Source organism: Hetaerina americana, unplaced genomic scaffold (assembly GCF_022747635.1).
Source record: "Hetaerina americana unplaced genomic scaffold, ioHetAmer1.1.p SCAF_1, whole genome shotgun sequence".
Classification (NCBI taxonomy): Eukaryota; Metazoa; Arthropoda; class Insecta; order Odonata; family Calopterygidae; genus Hetaerina; species Hetaerina americana.
This window is the reverse complement of record NW_027286069.1, coordinates 56438764-56463959: the sequence shown is the minus strand read 5'-3', so window position 1 is coordinate 56463959 and position 25196 is coordinate 56438764. Positions and strand designations below refer to the sequence as shown.

The 25196-nt window shown below is 36.2% G+C and overlaps 1 protein-coding gene across 2 annotated transcripts; it reads left to right on the top strand.

The window, feature by feature from the left end:
• Positions 1 to 6572: 6572 nt before the first annotated feature.
• On the top strand, positions 6573 to 24349 carry Edc3 (Enhancer of mRNA-decapping protein 3). Of its 2 annotated transcripts, none has more exons than XM_071589898.1 (8): positions 6573 to 6951; positions 7025 to 7224; positions 7333 to 7481; positions 7867 to 8035; positions 16563 to 16716; positions 18476 to 18693; positions 21090 to 21184; positions 23432 to 24349. In XM_071589898.1, the coding sequence occupies exons 1-8, from the start codon at positions 6788 to 6790 to the stop codon at positions 23594 to 23596; spliced, it is 1314 nt and encodes a 437-aa protein (XP_071445999.1). In that variant the 5' UTR covers positions 6573 to 6787; the 3' UTR covers positions 23597 to 24349. The 2 variants fall into 2 exon arrangements, with proteins under 2 accessions (XP_071445999.1, XP_071445991.1); XM_071589890.1 differs by having other exon boundaries at positions 20907 to 21184.
• The last annotated feature ends 847 nt before the right edge of the window (positions 24350 to 25196 follow it).

Genomic DNA, 25196 nt, shown 5'->3' with positions numbered 1-25196 from the left:
CAAGAGGATACTGATTTTTCTTCAGAATGGAAAGCAAGGGAAGTGTTATTTCTTATGACTGTATTATTTTTTCCAGGGTTGAAAAAAAATAAACGGAATATGAATACATTTTAATTGTTCAGTTATTTGATTGGTAACAAAGATGATTCGGATATTACCAAGTACTTTATGTTTAGTTAAAGTGAAGAGCAGTAAATAATTGGGCAATAAATGTCATTTCTTGTGTTCTTAAAAGGGACAATTTTGTGAATTAATTCTGTCGATGCAATTAGTATGGACTTCACAGGTATATGCCCAGGGATAGTTGGAGGTGGTGTGTAATGATTGTGTGTAATGAAGTGACTCCACTTTGGTTGCAAAGAGAACAGGTTAAAGGGAGGAAGGGATATGGTGATGCCAAGGTAACAGTTGACCCCATTAATTTGGGTGAGGCCATCACAGGCTGAGTTTCAATGTTTCAGCTCTAATGATCACAGACTGGCATTGGAAAACAACAGGGAATTAAAAACCTGTAATATCCTACAACAGGGTCGAAATAACTTTTAAAAAATTAAAGGACCTTTCCATTTTTAATGAAAGGGCATAACTTCATCCGTGGAAGAAAGGCAACCCTCAAATATTTCCCCAAGTAGCTATGCATAGTAGATTTCACACATTTATTCTTTTATTCGTATCCTTTATATGTATAACATCTGTTCTGCCAAATGCTTCAGGGAGCCATCTCATCCAGGATTCTCCATGCACATAAGGACAATGCTCTGACATCAAACAATTTACAAATACTGCATTATGGAGAATGCCATCATCATAACTCGCCCATGTTGATATTTTAACGATTGAATCCAATATTACGATGTGATGGGGCCGAGTGTCATGACTGGCATGGGAGGATTTAAGGCCTGCTTGCTTGTCATCATACAACATCTTTGTGCAGCCAAGCATGTAGTACATACATGTAGAAGAAAAACGTCACAAAAATAGAGACTTGGAATGTAAGAGCAACGTTAATGACAGGGAAGTTGGGAAATATCAAATTACAGTTAGTGAGGGGAAATATAGTCATGCTAAACCTGTGTCAGGTAAGTGGAAAGATACACAGGGTTATGGGAGGGACAGGTATGGATAAGCAGTAGTTAAAGCAGGAGAACAACATCTCAGGTCATGTTCTTCATTAGGGATAACCTAGTAATTTGGTATGAATAAGACATCCAGGGAATTGAGGAAGAGTGGGGAAATTGCATCAACTGCTTATTAGTCTACTCTTAATGATAGGCTGCAAGGGATTCACAACTTTCACATACCATCTATCAGAGGGAATCCTTTACTTGATGAGCTCTCCGTGTAGCACTCCAAGAAAGGATGAGGATACTATGAAAAGCCCTGCCACTCCAGGATTCCATCCTGGGTCCTTGGGGTGGGAAATACTAATAATACTATTAGCCATCATCATGATTCCCTAAAAGATAAAGGGCAATATGAAGAGGAAGGGTGGATAGTCAATGTGGAGTAGCAGTGGTACTTAAATGGAAACTGGGAGAGATACTTTCAAAAATTCAACAAGGAAATAAGGATATATTTTAAGACTAAAATCCATTGTTTGATTCTATTTTTCCATTCTTTTTTACCCTTGTGACATTGCAAATCCTGGCGGGGCACTCGCAATAGAATAGGAAATGTTAATGACTGAAGCTTACCTCTTCATTTTGCTGATAATTCATTTTCAATTTGTCTACCTTTACCTTTTGATATTATGGCTGATGTTACTACAGATCTATTCAGAGAAAACCTAGATGAAGATTGAGGCATAACCTGTACATACATATTGTATACTACCCAGGTGAGAACAGACACATCACACCAGTGAGGCCAGGGTGTTATTCAAAGATGACTAATCGGATGTTGTCAGGCTTGCCTCTGAATAGGAAAAATCGAGCTATATAATTCCAAGATGTCCTATAAAGTCTCAAAAATTCATTGACATCTTTTTACTTTCCTGTTATTTAAAAATAGTTTGTAGAGAAAATTGAAAAAAATTGCTGAGCAATTAGGGAAAGTAATTTGAGTGCTTATAGGTGTAGTTTGTGCTAATATATATTATGTATACCAAATATACCATGGAATTGTTGGGTACCAGTATATATAAGGCCAAGGAAAAATTTATGTACAATTTAACGTAAAAATTTTCTAGAAATTTTGCTAAATCATATGTAAATGAGCTTAAGAAAAGTATTTTTGTATGCAATGAAGGTGGGTTTGATATATTTTTATGCAATAGAAATAGAATTCTTTAATGAGATGAACATAGTGAATTAGGTGATTTCAACACAAGAATATTGTGAATTTGTTCTCATAAGTTATATTCAAGGAAAATTGAACTGATGGTGAGAGGCAAAAATTGATGGAAGTAATAAAAATATTATTGAAACTTTTATTTAAAGACATGTAAATTTAATTTTATGAATATATGTTGAAGATTTGTTTTTATATCGAACAACTAAGTTAGCATTATGGTCAAGTGGGTGGATGAAATAGGGTATGAAACAATATTTTGGTCAAACTTAAGATTAATTTCAATTTAAACGCTTTATTATTTCATCTTCAAGGAGTAGGGAAGAAGGTATGGTATTAGTATTTTGAAGATTAACATTAAACCTACATAGCTGTGTTTATTTAGTTAGAAATCAAGTATGCAGATCTCATGATTTTACATACAGCTAAAGTAGTTCTTTGAGTCATCAAGAAGAGGATTGAGAGCAAGGCAAATTAATATTTAGGGGATTAGCAATAAGAGGTAAGAAAGGGGAGAGGTATGTGTGATACCATTGCAGTAATGAGATCACAAATAGAAAGGAAAATAAAATACAATCATGATGTATTTGTCTATTTCATGGATTTCAATAAGACATTTAATACAGTGAATTGGGTAGAATTAATGAATGTATTGTAGAAAATGGGAGTAGACTGGTGGGATGGGAGACTTATCATCAACCTGTACATGTCACATACTACGCTGGTGCGAGTGCTGGATGGAAAGTTCTGAAGGGCAGTGTTAGGAAGAGACATGCAAGAGGAGGGCCAATTATCGCTGCTACTTTTCAATGTATATGTGGAGTAAATGGTAAAAGAGGCATGGGAAGAAAAGTAGATAGTAATGAAAGTTGGATGGGAATCCATAAAATCAGTTTGGTTTGCAGATGACCGAGCTTTAGTTTCTTTGTCTGCCAAGGGGTAGCTTACTCTAAGTTGAAACATGTTCACTCAGCCTACGGCAACAGTGGAGGCAACATTATTATTACTAACTAATTTACCGGCTACGGGTAGTTTAGCATGGATACAACTACCAAATAAATATTTTGTGAATCCTAACAAAACACAATCCAGCAACCTAGTCTACATCAGATCTCTCTTCGTCTCTGAGTACTTTCTTCCTCCCTTCATCCCATCCAACATCCCTATGCTGTTCCTGCCCTTTCCTCATTTGCCAAACATTCTCCCCTCTATCACAGTCTTCAACATCCCACTGCCAATCAATACGCCCTTCATCCATTTTTCCTGACTCCTTACGATTTCTCCCAACAAACCCCTCTCTTCGCCCACCATACCTAGGGTTTCCTCATTTGTTTTCTTCTCTGTCCATTTCACCTTTTCCATTCTTCTCCGCACCCACATAATACAGATATATGGAGAATTTACCACTTTTTCTTTGTTTCAATTATTTTTGTTTGGAATTTCATCTTCCATAAAAAGGATTTTATTGCAAACGTATAAAATAGAAAAAAACAAAATTTGCTCAACAAAAATAAAATTATTCCATATTTTGAATGAAAAATAGGAGAAAGTTTCTCTACACTAAACATTGCCAGAAGTGCTTGATTTGATTGCTTTACTCATTATTCATGCCGATGACCATCTGTCAAGGGCTAATATACTCGTCACAACTTACAATACCTGATACACATAAAACATTTACTTTTCATTTTGAATAGTTGTCTACCAATCATTCATAACTGTGCACTTTAGTCTCTGGGTGCATGTTTGGCCACTGCTGAAGTTCTCTGATGCAAATCCTTTGATTAATGTGTTGTATTCTTCAGTGATAAATCCTTAATACTTAACATGAACCGCTACCAGAATTTTCTACAGAATTTTTTATCAGAAATTTCTTGAAAGGTTGCTCAGATCTTGAATTCCAACTCCTCCAAAATGAAGAAAGTTTTCAATTTAGAGAAAGATGGTATAAAGGAAAGACAAAAAGACATTTAAAATGTTTACTGGGTAACATAGAATATTACTGCAGAACCAAGCATTAGGAGATGTGTTGGACTGAAATTCTCTATTTCAAATTTTTAATAAACTTCCGTAGATAACTTGACTGTCCAAGAAACATATTATTATATCTGAGACCAATTTTGATTCCTAAATAATGTTTAAGGGCCCCAAGGTCTTTGATCTTGAATTTGACTTCATGGAATTTTTTAAATACTGAATTTTTCCTTCTAAAAAGTGAAAAATGATATAAAAAATTTGTATGCAAAATGGATAAAAAATTCAATTAAAAACTCTTCTATTGATAGAAATTGAATGTTTGAATGCCTCGACTCAGTTCAATGCATGTGGAAGCATCTTTTCATTGTTGTCTAATTTTTACTAGCTATGACTTATAGATGACTTTTTTATTTTGAGAGCATCAAGGCTTAGCCAGGGAACATTTGTGGGTAGAATTGTTTCACTGGATTGGCTTTGGATAGTATCTACCAAAATTATATAGAAAATAATGACAGTAAAGAAAGAAAATTAAAACTATATTATCATAAATTTTTCTTAAAATTTAATTTAATTGAATCTTTCATTAATACACGCGAGAATATAAATTATAGCTCCTCTAATTTGACTATAATGCATTCCGGTGAAAGTAATATTCCAGTTGTTGCGATATTTCTAGATTTTAAAAAAGCTTTTGATCAAGTCCCTCATTGCAAGTTACTCGCGAAGTTGGAAACTTATGGAATACACGGGAGTGTTATATGCTGGATTAGACAATTTTTAAAAAATCGTGTTCAAACAGTCGTCCTGGACGGTGTATCATCCGATGCTGTTAAGGTCACGTCGGGTGTACCAGAGGGAAGTGTCATAGGCCCCCTCTTGTTTCTTATTTATATAAATGACCTCAGCGCCGTGGTTAATAGCAGGCTCCGTCTTTTTGCTGACGATACGGTGATTTATGGGGACATTCGAAGTCGCGATGACAGAGTCACGTTAGCTAACGACCTAAATGCAATCCAGACTTGGTGCGATACATGGCAATTGGAATTAAATTTGAAAAAAATGCGTAGTAATACATTTCTGGGAAAAGAGTAACACCCCCCCCATTTAGTTACAAAGTGAAGCAAATAGAAATCGCGAGGGTAGATTCCTTTAAATACTTGGGTGTAACAATTACTCACGATCTGTCCTGGGGAAAGCACATACGGGAACTATGCAGTCGTGCTAATAAAAAATTGGGATTTTTAAAAAGAGTGCTGAATAAATGTGACGAAAAAGTGAAGGAACGATGTTTTCTTGCTTGGTCAGGCCCCACCTAGAGTATGCTGCCAGAATATGGGATCCTGAAGAGATAAATTTAATTTCGGAATTGGATCGAGTTCAGCGGAAGGGGGCTGGATTTGCCTTTGCTAGAAAATTTAGGCTGGGATTCCCTTACACAGCGGCGTTTACAATATATATTAAACTTATTAAAAACATTTAAAGATGGGTCCTTTTCCGATGACATCAAGAACATAATACGAACCCCAACGTATTACGAGCGGAGGGATCACGAATATAAGATTAGAGAGATTAACTGCAAGACAGACAGGTTTAAATGGTCATTTTTTCCAAGAACAATAAGAGACCAGAATGCTTGTAATCGAAATCCCCCAGGAGTCGGCTCGACATAATAAGTATTAACCTACAAGGTAGCGACTGCGCATGGTTATACGATAATATTTATATATTTTTTTGCAGGTTCCCCTTACCTTTCCCCATCCATATGAAAAACCCGTACCCCCTCATCCCTTACCCTTTCCTCCTGGTGCTGCACCCCTTGCCATTTACCTTTTTGGTGGCTTGCAGGGTATTGATGTAGATGTACCCATTTTTTCTTTTTAAAATAGGCCCAGGTAAGACCTGTTTCAAAATAATTTAACGATACTGTTTTAGATCCAACTCGTTAATAGTAGGCCACCAATTTGAAGGCTATTACTCAGAGATGGGATGAGAGGAGGGGATATGCACAAATTTATGAGTGCTTACTCGAAATGTGGATTGGTTCGGCCTCAAAATTCTGCTTTTGACCATTGATGGTGGGCCACCGACGGACACTCATCTGACCGCGAGAGATACTTTGTAATATAGAATATACAATTAAGCGCCATAAAACATATAATACTGGACGATATTGATTCAAAAAATGCCCCAAGTGCAAATTATCGAAGTTTTGCCCATTTCTAGATTTTGAACGTCGCGGTAATAAATAAAAACGTTACGCTGTTCTTGTGTTTGTGAACGCGTTGATATTGACATTGCCACTCTTCCAGGTAGCTACGGTTGTTGTAGTTTGACTCTTAATCGTCTGAAATGTGTTAAAACTTCTAAATTTTGGGAAAAATATCAGTGTAAAGCATTTAGTTTCCGAATATATTGTTGTAAACAGTTTTGCTGCGAGATACTGCCAAGAATAACAGAAAACCTGGCCTGATGTAGGCGCGAAGTGATTTGACATATTGTTTTTCTTCAGAATCTTGTAAAAATGTCTGAGGCCTGGGTCGGCTACGCTGTGTCATTAGATTGTGGTGATACATTAGGCAGTTATCAAGGTCATATTAGCGCAGTTGATGAGAAGGAGCAAACGATAACTTTGGTAAAGGTATTTCAGAATGGAACGCCCCATTCCTCTTCAAGTGTTACTCTGAGGTAAGTCTTTGAAGAAATTTGCTATCTCGTTGTTAAAAAATTAGAAATATGATGGCATGTCATAATACCTTAGTGCAAGGGACATAAAGGATTTGAAGATTATTGACACATCGACAGAAGTTTCATCAAATTCGGTGTCAATAGCCAAACCGAGCGTTAAGCGGACCGGAAGATCAATCAGTGAAAGTATAGCAACCACAAAAAACAGTTCTCCAATGGTTGATGTGGTGAGGAAACAAGTAGTAGAAGAGACTGGAGCGCGTAATCATTCGGGTAATATTTATTTGACTTTTCTTTGCTTTGGTTGCGCTATTCAGTACCATTATGCTGAGACGATTTTTACTGGCAGTCTTTAATTATTAATTTGTTTCTCCTGCTTAGTTTCAGAAGGTAATCGTACTCCAAGTAAAAAGGACAGGTTTAGGAATCGCTGGACGGACAAAAATGAGGCATGTTTCGGCAATCACATAGACAACACAATGGATCAAGACTTCGATTTTGAAAAAAATTTGGCTTTATTCAACAAGCAGGTGTTTACTGTATTTCATCTTAATTACAAAGCGTATAATTTTCAGAGTTAAAAAAAACTATGTGTAGTGTTTGCTAAAAATGTTTGGCAATTCGTTCTATCAATTGGCGCATTCTAAATTAAAATGCACATTAAAGTCCGCATAGCCAAATGTATAACTCATGTTCAAAAAATTGTCAAAATTAGACTATAAATATGATGCTTGCGTGCCTGATTGAAACGTTAATTTAAAAATCCAATACTAAAATCTAACATAATGGTGTTGTAAATATTTTTGGGTTTTTTTCTTAAATCTCTATGATAAATGATAACAATTGATTTTAACCACCAATGCAACCGTCATGTGTTCCTTTTTCTAATCCTTAATCTATTATTGTCAACTTTAGGCTGTGTTTGATGAAATAAATGCCTCCCAAAAACCAGACATTGTCAGACAGGCTGATTCCAACCGTCAACCTCTGCTCTTTCGGCATGATGAGAATATTATTGGATCAACCCCAATTATATATAAGCAACTAATTGTTCCTGCTCCGGATAGCAAAGAATATGTTACAGGTATATATATATATATATATATGTAATCCCTCGTGTGAAATTAATTTTACATAAGGTAGCAGTTTGGTTACATACTCCAACCATTTTCTATGTGAAATATTATTCTTAGTATGATTGCTATTTATTTATTTTCTTTGATGATAATAAATTCAGTATTTTCAGCTCTGCATTGGCTTCTTGAATTCTAAGTGCAGGTATCTATAGGTCATAGTCCTCTTCTCAGCGTTTGAATTATATTCAGCCATGTATTCCTTTTCGCTGTATTTTGATTACTGCCGGCTGCCAGTTTCAAGCCTCTGCTAATATCCTGTCTTCATACTTTAACATGGATGACTATTCTATTTTTAATTTATTGCATCCATGATGATGCCCCATACCTCACCACCATCCCTAGGCTTTCTTTTTTTCTAGGCATTCTATTGCTTTCTTTTCCTATGGATTCTATCAAATGCTTCCTCAAAGAGAGCCCTGCAATTATATCCTCTACTTGGTTGTAGACCTCTATTTTACTACTTGTAATTACTTGTTGGCATGTAGACCTTAAAAATGATGTGTTGGTTCAGCTTTTACTTTAACTAGTAATATTTTAACTCTCACCAACTATATGTTTACTAATGCTAAATTGGTGAGTATGGAAAGAATATAATTATAAAAATGGTTTGTTTTATTGTGATGTTTTCTCAATTGAGATTGATGAACTTTTGATTTATGTTTTCAAACCCTTGTCAAGTTGAGAATATGCTATTACTATGCATATTCTTATTAATATAGGGTATTGGTTCTATTGACCACTTTTCTGAGACTTGTTTCTATAAAGTTTCTTACTCATAAAGAAGTGCTGTTTGATAAAAATGACCATGATTTCTTTAGCTGCATAGTTGCTTTCCCTCAAAATTTTGATGATTCATCTTGGAATAGAACAATGGATGTAATGCTCTTATTCCATCTTTTCCCAGTCTTCAAAACCATGCTGGTAGCCACTTTTTGATTATGTACCGGGAAGTAATGTACCGGTTACGGTTGGTTTTGGAGGGACATAGGCATCCAAACAGTACAGCATCAATCCCCTTGTCTCTCCTGACAGACAAAAACCAGCGTCTTACTCTAAAATAAGCCCCTCTGCAACATCTTGGAATAGAACAATGGATGTAATGCTCTTATTCCATCTTTTCCCAGTCTTCAAAACCATGCTGGTAGCCACTTTTTGATTATGTACCGGGAAGTAATGTACCGGTTACGGTTGGTTTTGGAGGGACATAGGCATCCAAACAGTACAGCATCAATCCCCTTGTCTCTCCTGACAGACAAAAACCAGCCTCTTACTCTAAAATAAGCCCCTCTGCAACTCTCTATACTTCCTTCCTCACCTCATTGCATCCAACATCCCTATCCCATTCCTGCCTGTTTCCAGCTTGCCTAGCATTCTCCCCTCTATTACAGTCTTCAACATCCCATTGCCAATCAAAATGCTCTGCATCCCTTTATCCCACCTTCTTTAAATTTCTCCCTACCATCTCCTCTCCTCCCCCATCATGCCTAACACTTCCTTGTTTGTTTTCATTTCTGTTCTCATCACCTTCTTCTTCCCTCTCCTCACCCACGTTTCAAAAGCCTCCAATGTATGCAAACCATCCTGGTTTAATAGCCATGTTTTCACAAAACCATGCTCTATATCAAAGTTTTAACGACACTTTTCTCAACATCCTTAATCAACATCCCTGTCATCAATTCTCTCTTCCTTGTAAAAACTCTTTTGCCCAGTTAAATTCTTCGCCTTATTTTCCTACTGTTTTGACCATTTTTGCCCAAAGCACTTCAGAGATACATTTTTTGATAAGTCCTTCAAAATCACCTCTGTAACCTTCACCGCTGTTTCTAATGATAAAAAATACTTTTCACAAAGGTGTGTCTTCACATTAGGGAACAGGGAAAAGTGGCGTGAGACCAAGTCCAGACTTCAGGGAGGATGAGGAACATACTTCACATTGCTTTTCTGTAGACATTAGGCAACATTGTTTGTGTGGCTGTGCATTATTGTAGTGCAACATCCAGCCTGTTGCTTTGGAATGTGGCCTCTTGCAATTAATATGACCTTGGAGTACTTCTGAAACATCTCCAAGTATGCTCTATTTACAGTTGTGTATGATGATGTGATATACTGGCACAACATTCTCTGAATATCAAAAAATTAAGTGGCTTTAACTTTCATAGCAGAATTCTGCTGTGAATGTAATGGCTATTTTTAAGTGATGGAGGTTTTTTAGTTTTGGCAATGCCAGAGATTTCCATACACTGTTTTACCATTGCTCTCAGGATCAAATTGATGTAGCTGAAATTCATCTGCTGGGATATCTTTTAGCAGAACGTATCTTCCTATAAAATTAACTTTAACTGTGAACTAACCTATATGCGAATGCCCATTGTTTGTGTGTGAGCAGTGTTGTAACCTGCTGTGCCCAAACACGTCTCATGTTCAATTTTTCTGTTATTAATGTATAGGTGGCATCCAATGAAATTTTCAATGTTCCTGATAAGGCTCCTAATGTAATTTAACTATCTTCTCTCACAATGCAGCAGTATTGTTAATGCCTGCTTCCATAAGAAAGATGCACATGCACTTTCATTTGACATTGTTACCTCCTGTTAAGCATTTTAAACTATCTTTTAATTGTTAAAAGGAAAGAAGAGACTCTTATAATCCTCCTAGAGCATGACATGGACCTTGGCTGAAGAACTCTTCAGGCAAAAAAAAATTACAATTCAGAATTGCATGATACCTCCTCCCTCCCCCTCCCTTGACGTGGTGGAAGGGCTTCTGCGTTCTGATGACTCCTAGAGCTGTGCTGACGGGAGTAATGATAATTATTCCAGCTAGGGTCACCCATGTCAGATAGGTCAGAGGTTAGTAGCCAGACAAAAGGTAGTCCTCACAGCATCTGTTCCTTAGTGAGGCAGCTGCAAAGGTGTCTGACCCCAGTAGGATGGCCATTGAGTGAGGGTGTCGCGTTAAAAACACTAATGAGAAAGGCAATGGGGAACCACCTCAATTATCATTGCCCAAGAATATTAAGGACACTACAGAGAATATGAGTCCTGGCTTTATATGATCAGTCAGAGGACATAATTGCATGTGTTCCTGCAGGGAAATGTTTGATAGTGATGGGGGATTGGATTGCGATGGTAGGCAAAGGATGGTGATGAGGTAGGGGACTACGGTTTGGGTACGAGAAATGACTGCGGGGAGAAAACAGTTGAGTTCTGCAGGAGACAGGATCCTCATCACCAACACTTGGTTTAGACACCACAAAACGTGTTGGTATACATGAAAAATGCCAGGTGACTCTGAAAGGTATCAGTTAGATTATATTCTGATTAGGCACAGGCTTAGGAACAGTGTGATCAATTCGCACAGCTTCCCAGGAGCAGATGCAAACTCAGATCACAATTCAGTGCTCATGAAATGTGGTGCCCGGTTAAAAAAGATAAGGCAGGGGCAGCGGGTTAGAGAATGGAATGTAGAACCAGTAAATGGAATGACAAGGAAGGAGTATCAGCAGGCTGTAGAGGAAGTCATGGATTAGAGTAAAGAGCCGAGTACTATCAAAAAAAAATGGGGATTCATCAAAAAAGGGATATCGAAAGCTTCAAATGAAATCATTGGAACCATTAATGGAAAAAGGACAAGGAAATCATGGCTCATGGATGAGATTGTTAGAAAGATAGATGAGAGAAGAAAATGGAAGATTGTAAACACAGCTAGGTGGAAGGAAATACAAAGAGTTAAATAATAATTTAAGATAGGCAACAAATAAAGCAAAAGAAGCTTGGTGGAAGATGGTATATGGAAGTTTGCTAAAGAAGGGTGAAATTGGTGCACTATACAACACAGTTAAATCCCTATTGGGAAGTAAGAAGGGAAGATATGTGCTAGCAGTTAGAGATAAGTCGGGTAAGGTAATTGTTGAAACAGAAAAGATCCAAGATAGATGGAAGGAATATATAGAATAACTTCATGGTAAAGAACTTAGACCACAAGGCTTGACATAAAGAGAACATGAGGTAGAGGAAGATAGCTAAGGTCCAGTCATACTCGATAGTGAGGCAGAAAGGGCATTAAGAGAGTTGAAATCAAATAAGCCATGGGGGTAGACAATATTCCTGCGGAACTAATAAAAGGTTTAGGAAAATGCAGTGTGAAGAGACTATATGGACTGATTCGTAGCATCTATGAAAAAGGAATATGGCCAGAAGACTTTGTGAGATCAGTGTTATTCTGAAAAAGATAAAGACTAAATCATGTGAGGACTACAGAACAATAAGTTTGATTTCCAATTTAGTTATAGTGTTTCTGAGGATCATCAATAAAAGGATCAATAAAAGGCAAGGCAAATGTTTACTTACACGATGATGTTTGGGTTCAGGAAGGGAGAGGCCCGTGGGGATTCCATTGCAGCCATGAGATCAATAATCGAGAGAAATATAGAATACAATCTGGACGTATTTGCCTGATTTGTAGATTTAGAAAAGGCGTTTGATAGAGTGAATTGGGAAAAACTCTTGAGTATATTGCTAAAAATAGGAATATATTGGAGGGACAGGAGGCTAATCCATAACCTGTACATGTCTCAGACTGCTCAGGTGCAAGTTGTGGACGGACAGTCCAAATGGGTAGTGTTAGGAAGAGGTGCAAGTCAGGGTTGTCCATTATCATCGGTGCTGTTCGACATCGGGGGAGGAAATGATCTAAGAGGCATGGGAAGAACTGTAGGTAGGAATGAAAGTTGAAGGGGAATTTGTAAAATCAGTAAGGTTTGCTGATGACCTAGCTTTAGTTTTTCAGTAAGCCAAGGAATTGCAAGTATTGCTGAGTGAATTGGAAAATCAGTGTGATAGATACGGGATGAGAATCAATATAAATAAAATAAAGGTTATGCGACTATCCAGAATGACAAAGGCTAAGCTTACCATTAAAATAGGAGAGCAAAAAGTAGAGCAGGTAGAACAGTTTACATATCTTGGAAGTGTTTTGGACCGACATGGTCAAAGTAGGGATGTAAGGAGAAGAATTGCACTTGGGAAAGAGGCTTTCACAAGGAGGAGGGAGTTGATGACAGGGACGTTGAGTGAGTATGTTAAGAAAAGACTTATCAAAACTTTGATGTGGAGCGTAGATATGTACGGTGGGGAAACCTGGTCACTGAAGCAGGAGGATAGACTTAAATAGGAGGCTTTTGAAATGTGGGTGTTGAGAAGAATGGAGAAGGTGAAATGGACAGAGAAGAAAACAAATGAGGAAGTACTAGGTATGGTGGGCGAAGACAGAGGTTTGTTGGGAGAAATCGTAAGGAGGCAGGAAAAATGGATGAAGGGCATATTGATCGGCAGTGGGATGTTGAAGACTGTGATAGAGGGGAGAATGTTAGGCAAATGAGGAAAGGGAAGGAACAGGATAGGGATGTTGGACGGGATGAAGGGAGGAAGAAAGTACTCAGAGATGAAGAGAGATCTGATGTAGACTAGGTTGCTGGATTGTGTTTTGTTAGGATTCACAAAATATTTATTTGGTAGTTGTATCCATGCTAAACTACCCGTAGCTGGTAAATTAGCTAATAATAATAATGTTGCTTCCACTGTGCCGTAGGCTGAGTGAACATGTTTCAACTTAAAATAGCCACTGCTTATGTATTTCTTTTCTAGAATTTTACCATTTTAGGTAGGTTTTAAATGGACACGGACTGAACAACAATAAATTTCTTTGCTTCTCCTAACAAAATACAAGCAGGCATCCAATACTTCCATGAACTCTTCTTCATGTCTTCCTTCTTCATTCCATTCAACATGCCAATCCTTTTCCTACTCTTTCCTTGCTTGCCTAACATTTGCCCATCAGTCACATTCTTCAGCATCCCATCGCTAATCAGAATGCTCAGCATACACCTTTCCTGCCTCCTTTGGGTTCCTCCCAGCAATCCTTTCCTTCCCCCACCATGTCTAGCTCTTTATTGTTTGTTTTCCTTTCTCGCCACTTCACCTTTTCCGTCCTTTAACATTTGCACATTTCAAATACCTTCAATATGCACCTATGACATTGCCTTAATGACTTTTTCGGCAGCGTAAAAAACCATTGTGAAGGTCAGTAGTAGGAACATAAGAATAAGAATCGCATTAGGCAAAGAAACTTTTACAAGGGGATGTTAATGACTGGAACATTTAAGTATGGATACTAAGAAAAGGTTGATGAAAACATTGACATGGAGCTTTGTTTTGAATGGTGTGGAGAAATGGTCCTTGAAGTTATAGCATAGGTGCAGGTTGGAAGCATTTGAAATGTGCGTATGGAGAAGGTCCAAAGCACTGCCAAGGCAGGCAAACTACTCCACTTGTTTTAGCTTTTGAACTCTAATTTCAGGCGTAACAGTTTCAGGTTTAACTTTGTGGAATTCCTTCATTATGAGGGTAAAAAAAAACTTAACATTTCCACCATAAAGATTTAATATTTCACGACCATTGTTTCTATGCTGTGCATCAACCATGGTCGTAAAATATTAAATCTTTATGGTGGAAATTTTAAGCTTCTTTTTACCCTCTAATTTTAAGGTTTAACTTAGCCTTTCTTCTCAAAAACCTCTTAAAAGTAATGCTGTGTACATATTTGCATTTATTCTCATCCCAGAACTCTCATTAATTTTCTAATACACTCAGCAATGCTTGTATCCCCTTATCTGACTAGCCCACTTAAGCCTGATAATCTGTAAACCTAGAATATTTCATGGATTCCCCACCAATTGTCATTCCTCTCTTTAGTTCACCCAATGCCTCTTTTACCATTTCTTCTATGTATACGAGGGCGGTTCAATAAGTACCCGTGTTTGACAACAAAGGGCATTTCTGAGGGAAGTTTATGTTATCATCGTGTGCTGCCATCTATCAAACGACGGTGAATCAAATTTCTGACTGATTTAAAGGTTAGATTGGATTTGGCAGCCATTCGAGTAAGACATGTTTCGTGATTTTTGCTAAAATGGAAAAGGAGCAGTATCGTTCAGTGATTCGCTTTTTTTTTGGATGAGAAGAAATACAAGGAGGTAAAAGCAAAGTTGGATGCTGTTTATGGGGACACTTTGCTATCTATGACCACAGTTAGATAATGGTTCAACGAATTTAAACGAGGGCGAACATCTGTTTTTGATGAGGAGCGACTAGGACACCCGGCAGACGTGGTTACCGAGGAAATCATTCAAAAAGTCCACGCCATGATTCTTGCTGATCGACGAACGAAAGTGTGTGAAGTAACAGAGGCCGTGGGTGTGTCAACCGGAATGGTATTTAATATTTTACATGATAAGTTGGCGATGAAAAAATTGTCAGCCCGATGGGTGCCGTGATTGCTCAAGGTGGACAACAAGCTCATCCGGAGTTGTCGCCGCCAAACTGCATGAACTACATTATGAATTGCTGCCGCACCCCCATATTCACCCAATCTGGCTCGTGGGAAAAAAATTTAGCTCAAATGAGGAAGTTATCGCCGAGACAGAGGCTTATTTTGGAGAGTTCGACAAATCCTAGTTTTTGGAGGGGTTAAAAAATGGCCGGAACGTTGGTAGAAGTGTATCTTTCTGAAAGGGGACTATATTGAAAATAAAAAAAAATATTTTTGAAAAAATGGTTTCTTCATTTCTAACATGGGTACTTATTGAACCACCCTCGTATGTTGAAATACATGGGTGAAAACTGAAATTCTGACTCTCCATCCACCACCTGCAACTGTGCAGTTGAAGACATGCATAGGTTGTGGATAAGTCATCGATCCCTCCAATCTACTCCCATTTTCTGCAATGTGTTAATTAATTCTACCCAATTTACTCTATTGAATACCTTCTTGAAATCTACAAAGTAATTGAAGAAATGATAACTGTCAAATCAATGACACTTCCACCACTTATTAGATTGCACTTTAAACTAACATTATAACGTAACATTTTTGCACAATAAATTATGTTGATTAAATTTTTATGAGGAACTCATAATTGAACAGTTCTTTCAATGTGTGCCACACCCTAAGTCTGATACTAATAGGAAATTGAACCTCCATACCTCCTTCATCCCTGGAATGTCTGGCCGGATGAATTTACCTAAAGACCATTCCCTATTCTGCAGGATTGCACTCTCCTCAAGTCTTCTTTCCAAATCTTCCTCTTTAAATGGTACACCAGCCTTCACAATATTCTAGGCCATCAGTGCTTTCCACGTAAAGCTTTCTCCCTGAAAGTTCCTTGGTCCTATCCAGATCCTGTGTCAGTCATGCCCAATGAATGTTTGTTTTGTTGTAACTTTAAGTTAAGTGGGCTCGCATGAAGGGCAATAACCTTTTATTATTAAATCTATTGCCTCAATGAGTTACACAATAGTCACTTTCAAAAATATTTTTGTATCACGTACTCCAGAAATTACTTTTCAATGGTATTGATTTAAGTTAATAGGATTTTTGATATTTTACTAATGTATTTTTATCTCGCTCTTCACCCAGACACAGGCCTAGTTGTTCCTAGTATCACACCTGAGTTACGTAACCGGCTATTTTCAGCTGCTGAGAGATTGGGTCTTTCAGTTGAGCGCCAGACAGAACTTATTGGCCGAGCAGCAGCTGAAATTGCTTTGCAGTTATTAGGTGGAAGCCATAGGTAATGTGGTGAACCATCTTAAGGGATACCCCAATTGAGAGAAGTAAAGTGATACAAGTTGTTTTTAAATGAGTTGTAGGAAATTTATTTTTGAACATGTTATTTGATCATCATTCCATTCAACTTTAGCTTTTGATCTTATTTAATTCAGCCAAAAAAACACACAAGTATCAGATAATTTGTTAATATTGATAATACCACATTTTCCTATTTTGGCATTTGTCTACGTCATTCAATTCGACAGCTTCATTTTGTAATTTTTTTCCATTGGGCAGATTTGAACTTAAATTATTTGCTTCTTTTCCATAAGCTTGTTGAACTGGTTTTTGATCTCATGCTCTTATTCCCTTCTCGTAGTATTCATTTGTTCATTGCTTTTATTATTATTATATTAAATACTTTCCAGACATTGGCCCTTGTAGTATGTAGTCTTTTTTCCACTAAGATGCTACATATTCAGAATATGCTCAGAATTTTGAAAATTGTTTGTAATTTTATTGAGTAAAAACCAGCATGTGCACTAATTTCAATCTTCTTAAATGTCATTGCTACTAATTGGCTGGCATACAAAATTTACCTGGATTTTCTCTCGTTGGGAAGGGTTTGAAGAATGCTTTAGATATTGTAGATATTTCAGAATTTCTTTTTTGCTAAAACATTGCTATAAATACCCAATTGAAATGTGTTGTATTCTGCTGTCATGATGGGCACCAAACATATGATCTGTATTATGTTTTTTTGTCATAAACATGTTGTGCTTGAGGGCATAAAATCTTCGAGGAAGAATTTATCAAAGATTCACTGGTGTAATACTCTCAAGGTCTGCCTATTGTTCCCTAAAAATTTTCAAATTGAAAGGATACCAGCTGATTTAGTACCTAGGTATTATTTCCTTAAATCCTTGTATGCTGACAGATCAATGGCTAAAAATGATATCAAACCTGGATGACATCACAAAGATTTAGTAATAAACAAATGTAAGCAAAAGTGTTAAATAGCAGGAAAGTGATAACTTTTTTGCAGCCTGTTTCTCATTGCATCTCTGCTGCATTGCTAACTGTAAATTTTGTGGAGGTTCTCGCTATATTAAAAGATGTGGCAAAAGATATCTTGGATGTGAAGCCGTATGCAGCAGATGCCTAGATAAACTTAGTCATTTCTCAAAAAGGTGTAAATCTAGAAACTTTCATGTAATCATTATTAGTAATACTGATGTTCTCAAAATATGAATCTTGTGCTATATAATTACTTGTGTAAGCATGTAAATTTAACTAAAAATGAGTTAACCTCTTGTAAAAATGTAAGTTGTAACTTTAATTAGCTGTTGAATTGGCTTGAATGATTTAGTTGAAATGCTATTGTAGGTGTCCCAGGTATTGATTCTTTCAATTTTGTAGTTGTTGCAAGCCAATTGTAAGTTATTCCTACCTTACAATGACTGGCTTCACATATATTGTGACCTCTCTGAAGATCCAGTGGGGTAATAAACTGCTCATTGAACTGCGTATGATATGTTATTATTTAAAGTCATTCATTCAGAGTACTATCTCTAATAATGCTGCTAATATACCTCTTAAAGGAAAAAGGACCTTTTGGATTTTATCCTCATTAAAATTGATACTACAAATGCAGTTTATTTATTTAAGGAGTGGCTGATTTTAATGGTTTGTCTTAATCAAATGCCCTGCAATCATATTCTACCCTGGCGTAAGTTGAATAGGATCTAATGGTAATGGAGGCATGTTGTTGTCTCTTTCAGGCTAAATCCTCACAACGCCCACCAATGGCCTTCAGTTGTTGCCCTATGTGGAGCTCATAGACAAGGTGCTGCTGGAATCAACTGTGCAAGGCAGCTTGCTTCTCATGGTGTCCGCACATTAGTATACGTGTCAGACCCCCAGCGTCTACCACCACTGGTTTCAGCTGAGCTTGCTTTGTATCGTGTCACTGGGAATGGTGTTGTATCTAATGTTAAAGGTAAATTATTTGCAGCAGTGTATTAGGCTTTTTAATCAAAATGAGCCAATTATAAATAGTAAAGAACATAAGGTATGCATGGGTTCTATTCATTTTTCCAAAATTACTTGTAATTATTGATTCAGCTTTGGTGTTATTAATGTTTTTCTTGAGATAAAAATTTTGGGAATATTTGTGCTGTATCTTAGGAAGTTCTTCATTCTCCTTGCATCACTCTCTCTCTGTTTTCATGTTGGGTTACATTTATTGGAAGCACACATTTTCAATATGATGCAACCTTCCCTAGAAATTCTCAAAGTGCTACATTGCCTGAGGAAAATGACTTAAGAATTTGCAAAAAATGTAAATGTGTGCAAATTGAAATAATTTTTCAAGTTTAAATACAAGAAAAATTCTATGAAATGTGTTTTAAAATGATTGTCATTTTCAGCTGGATTCTCTCTTAATTTGTACAGAATTTGTACAAATTATTGCATTTGTTGGTGAGAAGTAGGCAACCTTGTGAAAAAAGTACATACCAACTAATGCTTTTTTAAAAGAAAGCTGTGTTAAAAAAAGAAGGCATGTATTTTGTTTACATTTTCTGCAAGATAATAAACTTTGGCATGGTGGTAGGATGTAAATTCTCAGAAGTCAATGGAAATAAATTTTCTCTGTTGAATGTACACTAAAAACATAGCAATTTTGTAATCGCTTATGATATGATTCCCATGACTTTCAGGGTAGTAGGGCCATTGGTATTTCACATGTTTATTATTGGGAGATCAACCAAGAAACTATTTACAATGAAATACATTTTTTTATCTTTGCATAATTGTTATAGCATGCATTTTTATATTGTAATGGTATAATAATAATTTTTAGCTGTTGATATTTACAACTTCACTAGTTTGATACCAAGAGCATGGTGCATCGTTGGCTAGAGGTTATGCGTCATGTCTTGGAACGAGTTTAGAATGTATTACAGGTATTAATGTTGGGACAGGCATAAGGGGTCGATGGAAGGAAGTAAAAGAGTATAATAACCAAATTAGCAGATGATTAACTCGTAAGACAGTAATGTCTTAATGGCCATAGATAATAACTCAAGCAAAAGAACTCTTGGAGAGAGAAAAGAAGCAAATATAAGGATCGAAGAAGTGAAACTAAGGAAACCCTTAATAAGAAGTTATGAAACCTAGTCATATGAGAATGCAGGTAGGTACATCTACATAATACCCTGCAAGCGGCCGCAAGGGCATGTGGCGGGGGAAATAATAGGTATAGGTAGAGTAGATAAAGCTTCTGTGCGGAAGTTAACGACCACATAATGAAGGGAAACAGTAAGATAACTTTAAATCTCGTGAAGAGACAATTCAGAGAAAGAAAAATGAAATCTCACTACTTCCAAGATGCTAATGGAATGATACCAATAGAAGATGAGGATATTGGGAAGAGATTGAAGGAATACAGTGAAGAACTCTACCAAGAGTCCAAACTACTTGATAACTAAATTAAAGAAGTGTCATGATTGAAGAAGATAAATGCAGCCTGGTGATAATGAGATGGGAATTCAACAGAGCCATGAAAGACCTGAAGAATAGCAAGGCACCAAAAGTTGACAAAATTAATTGAGAAATAATCAAGGCACTCAAACAAAATGAGGAAAAAGGAGTATATAGAAGGGTAGATGAGGAATGGACCATATGGAAAACGTTATGGTTACGAAGAATGAGATGGATTGAACACACCTTGAGGCACAATGGATTAGTTTAAAAAATAATGGTAGGGAAAATTGACAGGAAGATTCCCTGAGCGACAAGTATGTAGAACAAATTAAGAATAGCATAAAACAGAAAAGGCCAATAAGGGAGTGAGAGAATTAACACTGAATAGAGAAGAATGGAGGTTTACAATAAACTAATCACAGGTTTGAAGTATTGATTGTGATGGTCGAAGCAATGATAAGAATTCACCTGAAAAATGGAACTGAAGATTTTTAGATACCTTCCTGTTTTATTCCATTATGGGAATACCTGGAGAGAAATATTAGTTTCTGATGTTTTTTTATTGTATTTTTGGTGTTGTATTTTGTTAGTTTTGTTACTGTGTATAGCTTTATTAAAAAATTTTCTGACCTTATTGGGCCCTATATTTTGTATATATTTGTCACATGTTTATAATCTCTGGGCAAAAGAAACATTATCATAGGGGATTGCTGATTATATTTTCAGATTTGCCATCAGTGGCTGTTGATCTCATAATTCTTGCATTGGAGGGGCATAATACTCCATTCACTACATTGTCCAACAACAGTGGTCCTAACCCTGGGTCACATAGGGCATTTGCCTTACCTGCTTCGTGGAAACAATCTCCTTCTTCTTCTTCATCTTTTCCATCATCTCTTGGTTCTTCAGCTAGTATTGCACCAGTGGCTGGTTGGGCACATGAGAATAGAGCGACTGTTTTAGCTCTGGACCCACCTGCCTCAGGAACTGGAGTGGGCACCAAGGTATGTAAACGTGTTACATGTTCTATTTGCTTAATAGGGTATCCATCGATAGTTGTTGAGGGATGGTGATTCAGGTGACAAATTTCTTGGATTTGAGTGATCTATCTATCCTATCATATATTTATATGTACGTGTATATAATACGATGTACTCTACATATATGTGAAGTACTATGTATTAGAATAAAGTAGTACTACGTATTAGAATAAATGAAGTGTAGAATTCATATGTTTCTTCTGTTTCTCATGGATTTATGAGATGAAATCGCTGTAACAGTAGCAGATCTGTATAAAATAGAATGCCATTAGAAAGGCATGCTTCCAGAATAATTTATTTTTGCAAAAATCTTCTATAAATTATTGTAAACATAGGTCTGTAAATGTTTGAAAAAATCCAGTTTTCATTACATAATGCGCATCGTCATTTTTTTTCGATCATCTGAACATTTTTGTATAGATAACATGCACGTTATTGATGGGAAAATATGGTGAATCTAATATCATTGTGATGGTAAATATTTTCAACTGCCTATATCTGTTTAAACTTTTAAAAGGTTTCCAATCCATCCCATCATTTTTTTAAGACCTCTTGAGGTTACTTAATTGTTCAATGAATTTGAGAAGTATTCTCACGCAGGTGACTGACATTTTTTTGGTGTGTTGCTGCATAGTCGATAACTAATTTTACATTTCCTCTCATTTATGTTAGAATATTATTATATTATTTATGACCTAAACTCTGAATCATTTAGCACCATTCTGCAATGAATACTGCATTATTAAGTGGTAACTGCAATAAAAGCAAATGCACAACCGACTCATAAGAAAGTTCCATCTTAAAAGAAATAGAACATTCAAAATGATTAACTATCTGACCAAATTGATATTATGGATAAAAATATTGGAACCTATCAATTAAAAAAAATGGTCAAGTATTGGAAATACAACCAACAACCTCAACTCCCTATGGATCCCAGTCCAAACTAAAAAAATAACTGTAAAACTGGGTGTAGGACCAAAGAGCACCAAAGGGCCACAGATGGAAAACAGTTCTGACTCTTGGCATTTGCCAAACATTCATGGTCGAAGCCCGGGCACAAGATCAAGTTCGATCAAGCAAGAGTGCTGGCAAAAGAAGGGCATTATTTCCCGAGACTTATAAGAGAAGCAGTTGAAATAATGAAGAATCCAAACAACACAACAACCGTAAGGACGGCTACACCCTGGCTCTCAAATGGAAAAGGTTGATTCCCATTGGCCGCCAAGAGAGAGCCAATCAGAGAGCTCCCATCCGGCCAGCGTCTCCTATATGTAGCGGCCAAATTGCAACGCAAATCACTTTGACCTGAAGACGCCTCCAGGACTGGGGGCGAAACAGTTGTCCATCAACTCACCTACGCGATGGAAATTCCCGAAAGAAGAATGAATTCATCAAATAGACATCGCGGAAGCCTTAGGGTTAATAACTGTAAAATAAAAATAAACTTTTAAGAAATTGGGCAAACATGAATTTTATGTACAATACCAAAGTAAGACCATTTCAATTAACTAAGATTTAGATTTTTCTTGCTTCTATTGTCAGTAATTTTAAGAAATGTTTCCCTGCTGTCTCATAATTTTTTGTGTTGTCACATTTGTTAAAATTTGACTGTTAAGTTAATTTCTCTGGAAGGAGAAGGGAGAGAGTAACTCATTCTATCAATAAAATCCACTGGTCCACTTTGTTTTCCTTGTATTTTACATAGTACATGCATGATAAACCTGGGAATATGCTGATTCGTAGAAAAACCCTGGAAGAGAGGTTGACACAGGATCCAGATTAGGCCACAGTCGGCTGGCCATTTGTTCAGGATGATATGGTTCTCCTTTGGAACCATAACTATGGCTCAGACAAAGATCCAAAGCAATGTATTTGGTTGCGCAGGATTCAAGTGTTGTTCTTCGTGGGGTTCAATGCAAACTTGAAACAGCATTCCTAAACTTCTTGTATCATTTTCTACTGTTTGGTTTCAATTTCCTTACAAAATTATACCATTATTAATGTATCTCAATAAGTTCCAGGATGAAAATCCTATCACCCAAACTTTGCATAATAATTCACTCATGAAATACTGAGATAGTGATACTAGTGATACTGACCTCAACGTCTGTGCAGTGCTGTGGTGATTCGCCCTCCCAAGTTAAGAGTAAAAATTTTCAAAGTATAAAATACACATTATTAACTTTAACTTTTTCTTTCATTTTTTAGGTTTCTTTAGCTCCAGTCCTACCTTTATCACACTCAGCTGAAAATGGTAAAATCTACCTTTGCAATTTGGGATATCCATTGGGAGCATTCCAGGATGTTGGAATAAAGTACAGATCTCCATTTGGACCAAAGTTTGTAATTCCTCTATATCCAAATGACATTTGAAAAAAATACTCCTTGGACTGAATGTTGTATAACAAGTTATCTCATAACTTTCCATGGCATTTATGGATTGAAATTCAGATTCATGATAAATATCATAAGTCATGTATTCTTGATGAGATTACCATTTGGAAATGTTTGGAGTGTGATTTTTATTTGGGACCAACTATCCATTACATTAGGATACCTTCATCCTCAAGAAAGACATGACATCTCTTGATAAAGAATCACCTTGTTTATGTACTATAACAGTGTGAGGTGTTTAGCAGAGAATTTTTTTATTTTGTCGCTGCCATCATCAATTTTTCTCTGATTTCAACTGTGACACATTGAATAAGTGAGCCTTAAATGTTTTCTATAGAGGGCTCTTTTGTTAAGAAAAGTATTAAATAATGATGGGGTAAATGTTTACCCATGAAGTATTTTCCTCCTCGATTAGGCAAATATGAAGTAATCTTGAAAAAAAATGTACAAAGTATATTTCAAATGCAATAAACTTAGCAAAGCATAAATAAGTTTCTCTTTGAAAGTAGCCTTTGGGCATAGAATTTTCAATTTTTTACAGTTGAAATTACAGTGGACTCTTGTTAGCTCAATCATGGAATTCTTCCTTCCTTTCTTCTCTAGTTAGCTCATGCATTTGTTCAGGTGCAATCCAAAGGCATCTTAATATTTCTGTTATTACATTTTAGTTACCTCTTTTGTCCATTTTATCGAAAGACAAAAATAAAAAATTTTCCGTATGCAAATAGACAATCACAGATAAAATATTTTTTTAAATTTATAAAAATATACTTTCTCATTTGAGAAAGAATTACATCAGACTCTAATTCATTTGATTAAAGAGTTGTAAAAAAAAGGTTTTAGTATGTAGTTAAAAAGCCATATCAATCATGAATTTATGAATATGCTGTTTTATTTTTCATGATGTCACCTCAGCATGCATTTTGTGATGATGTTTGTTTTGAAATTATTGGGACCCTGTTATCATAATAGCATGGGAACTACTATATCGTGTTATCAGGAGCAAGAAAAGTGTTTTAATGTCAACCAGAGAGAAATATATTATTAAATGGTAAATTTGGATTGAAAAAAGTGTAAGCTTCTTCAAGAAGTGAATGAAAATATTTATTTGAAATGCGTCAGAATTAGAGAAGTAGTCCTTTCAGTCATCATATTTTAAATACCTACATTTGGTGTCATTCAATATTTATTTTGAATACATATGCAGGAATTCTTGTGGGAAATTCCATTGTTTCTTAGAAGTTCCTGCAAATGCCATCTGCAAAGCAAATTGAGTTTACTGATTTTTTTGAACATCTGCAAATACCGAAGTGGTTTCTTTATTATTTGGTACACGATAGTAGTATAAAGAGTATCTTTCTATTAAAATTTATTATTTTTCCAAGCAATTTTATTTTTATGCAAAAAATTATCGATGCAACTTCCAAGAAATGAGTTAAGGGTTTAGTGTACATGTCACTGAATTGTTTAAGATTTAGATTTTAGTCATTATGAGTTTAAAATTAAATGCTGTTTGACTCAGTTAATTATTATTGTGTATTAGTAAACAAATGGAATTCATGTATGCATGAAATGTGTG

Bases quoted from the DNA above. Each gene is read 5' to 3' on its own strand.
- Edc3 (XM_071589890.1), top strand. From the start codon at position 6,788: ATGTCTGAGGCCTGGGTCGGCTACGCTGTGTCATTAGATTGTGGTGAT. The intron at 18,694-20,906 runs GTAAATTATTTG...TTATATTTTCAG, and splicing joins TGTTGTATCTAATGTTAAAG to ATTTGCCATCAGTGGCTGTT. The intron at 21,185-23,431 runs GTATGTAAACGT...TTCATTTTTTAG, and splicing joins GAACTGGAGTGGGCACCAAG to GTTTCTTTAGCTCCAGTCCT.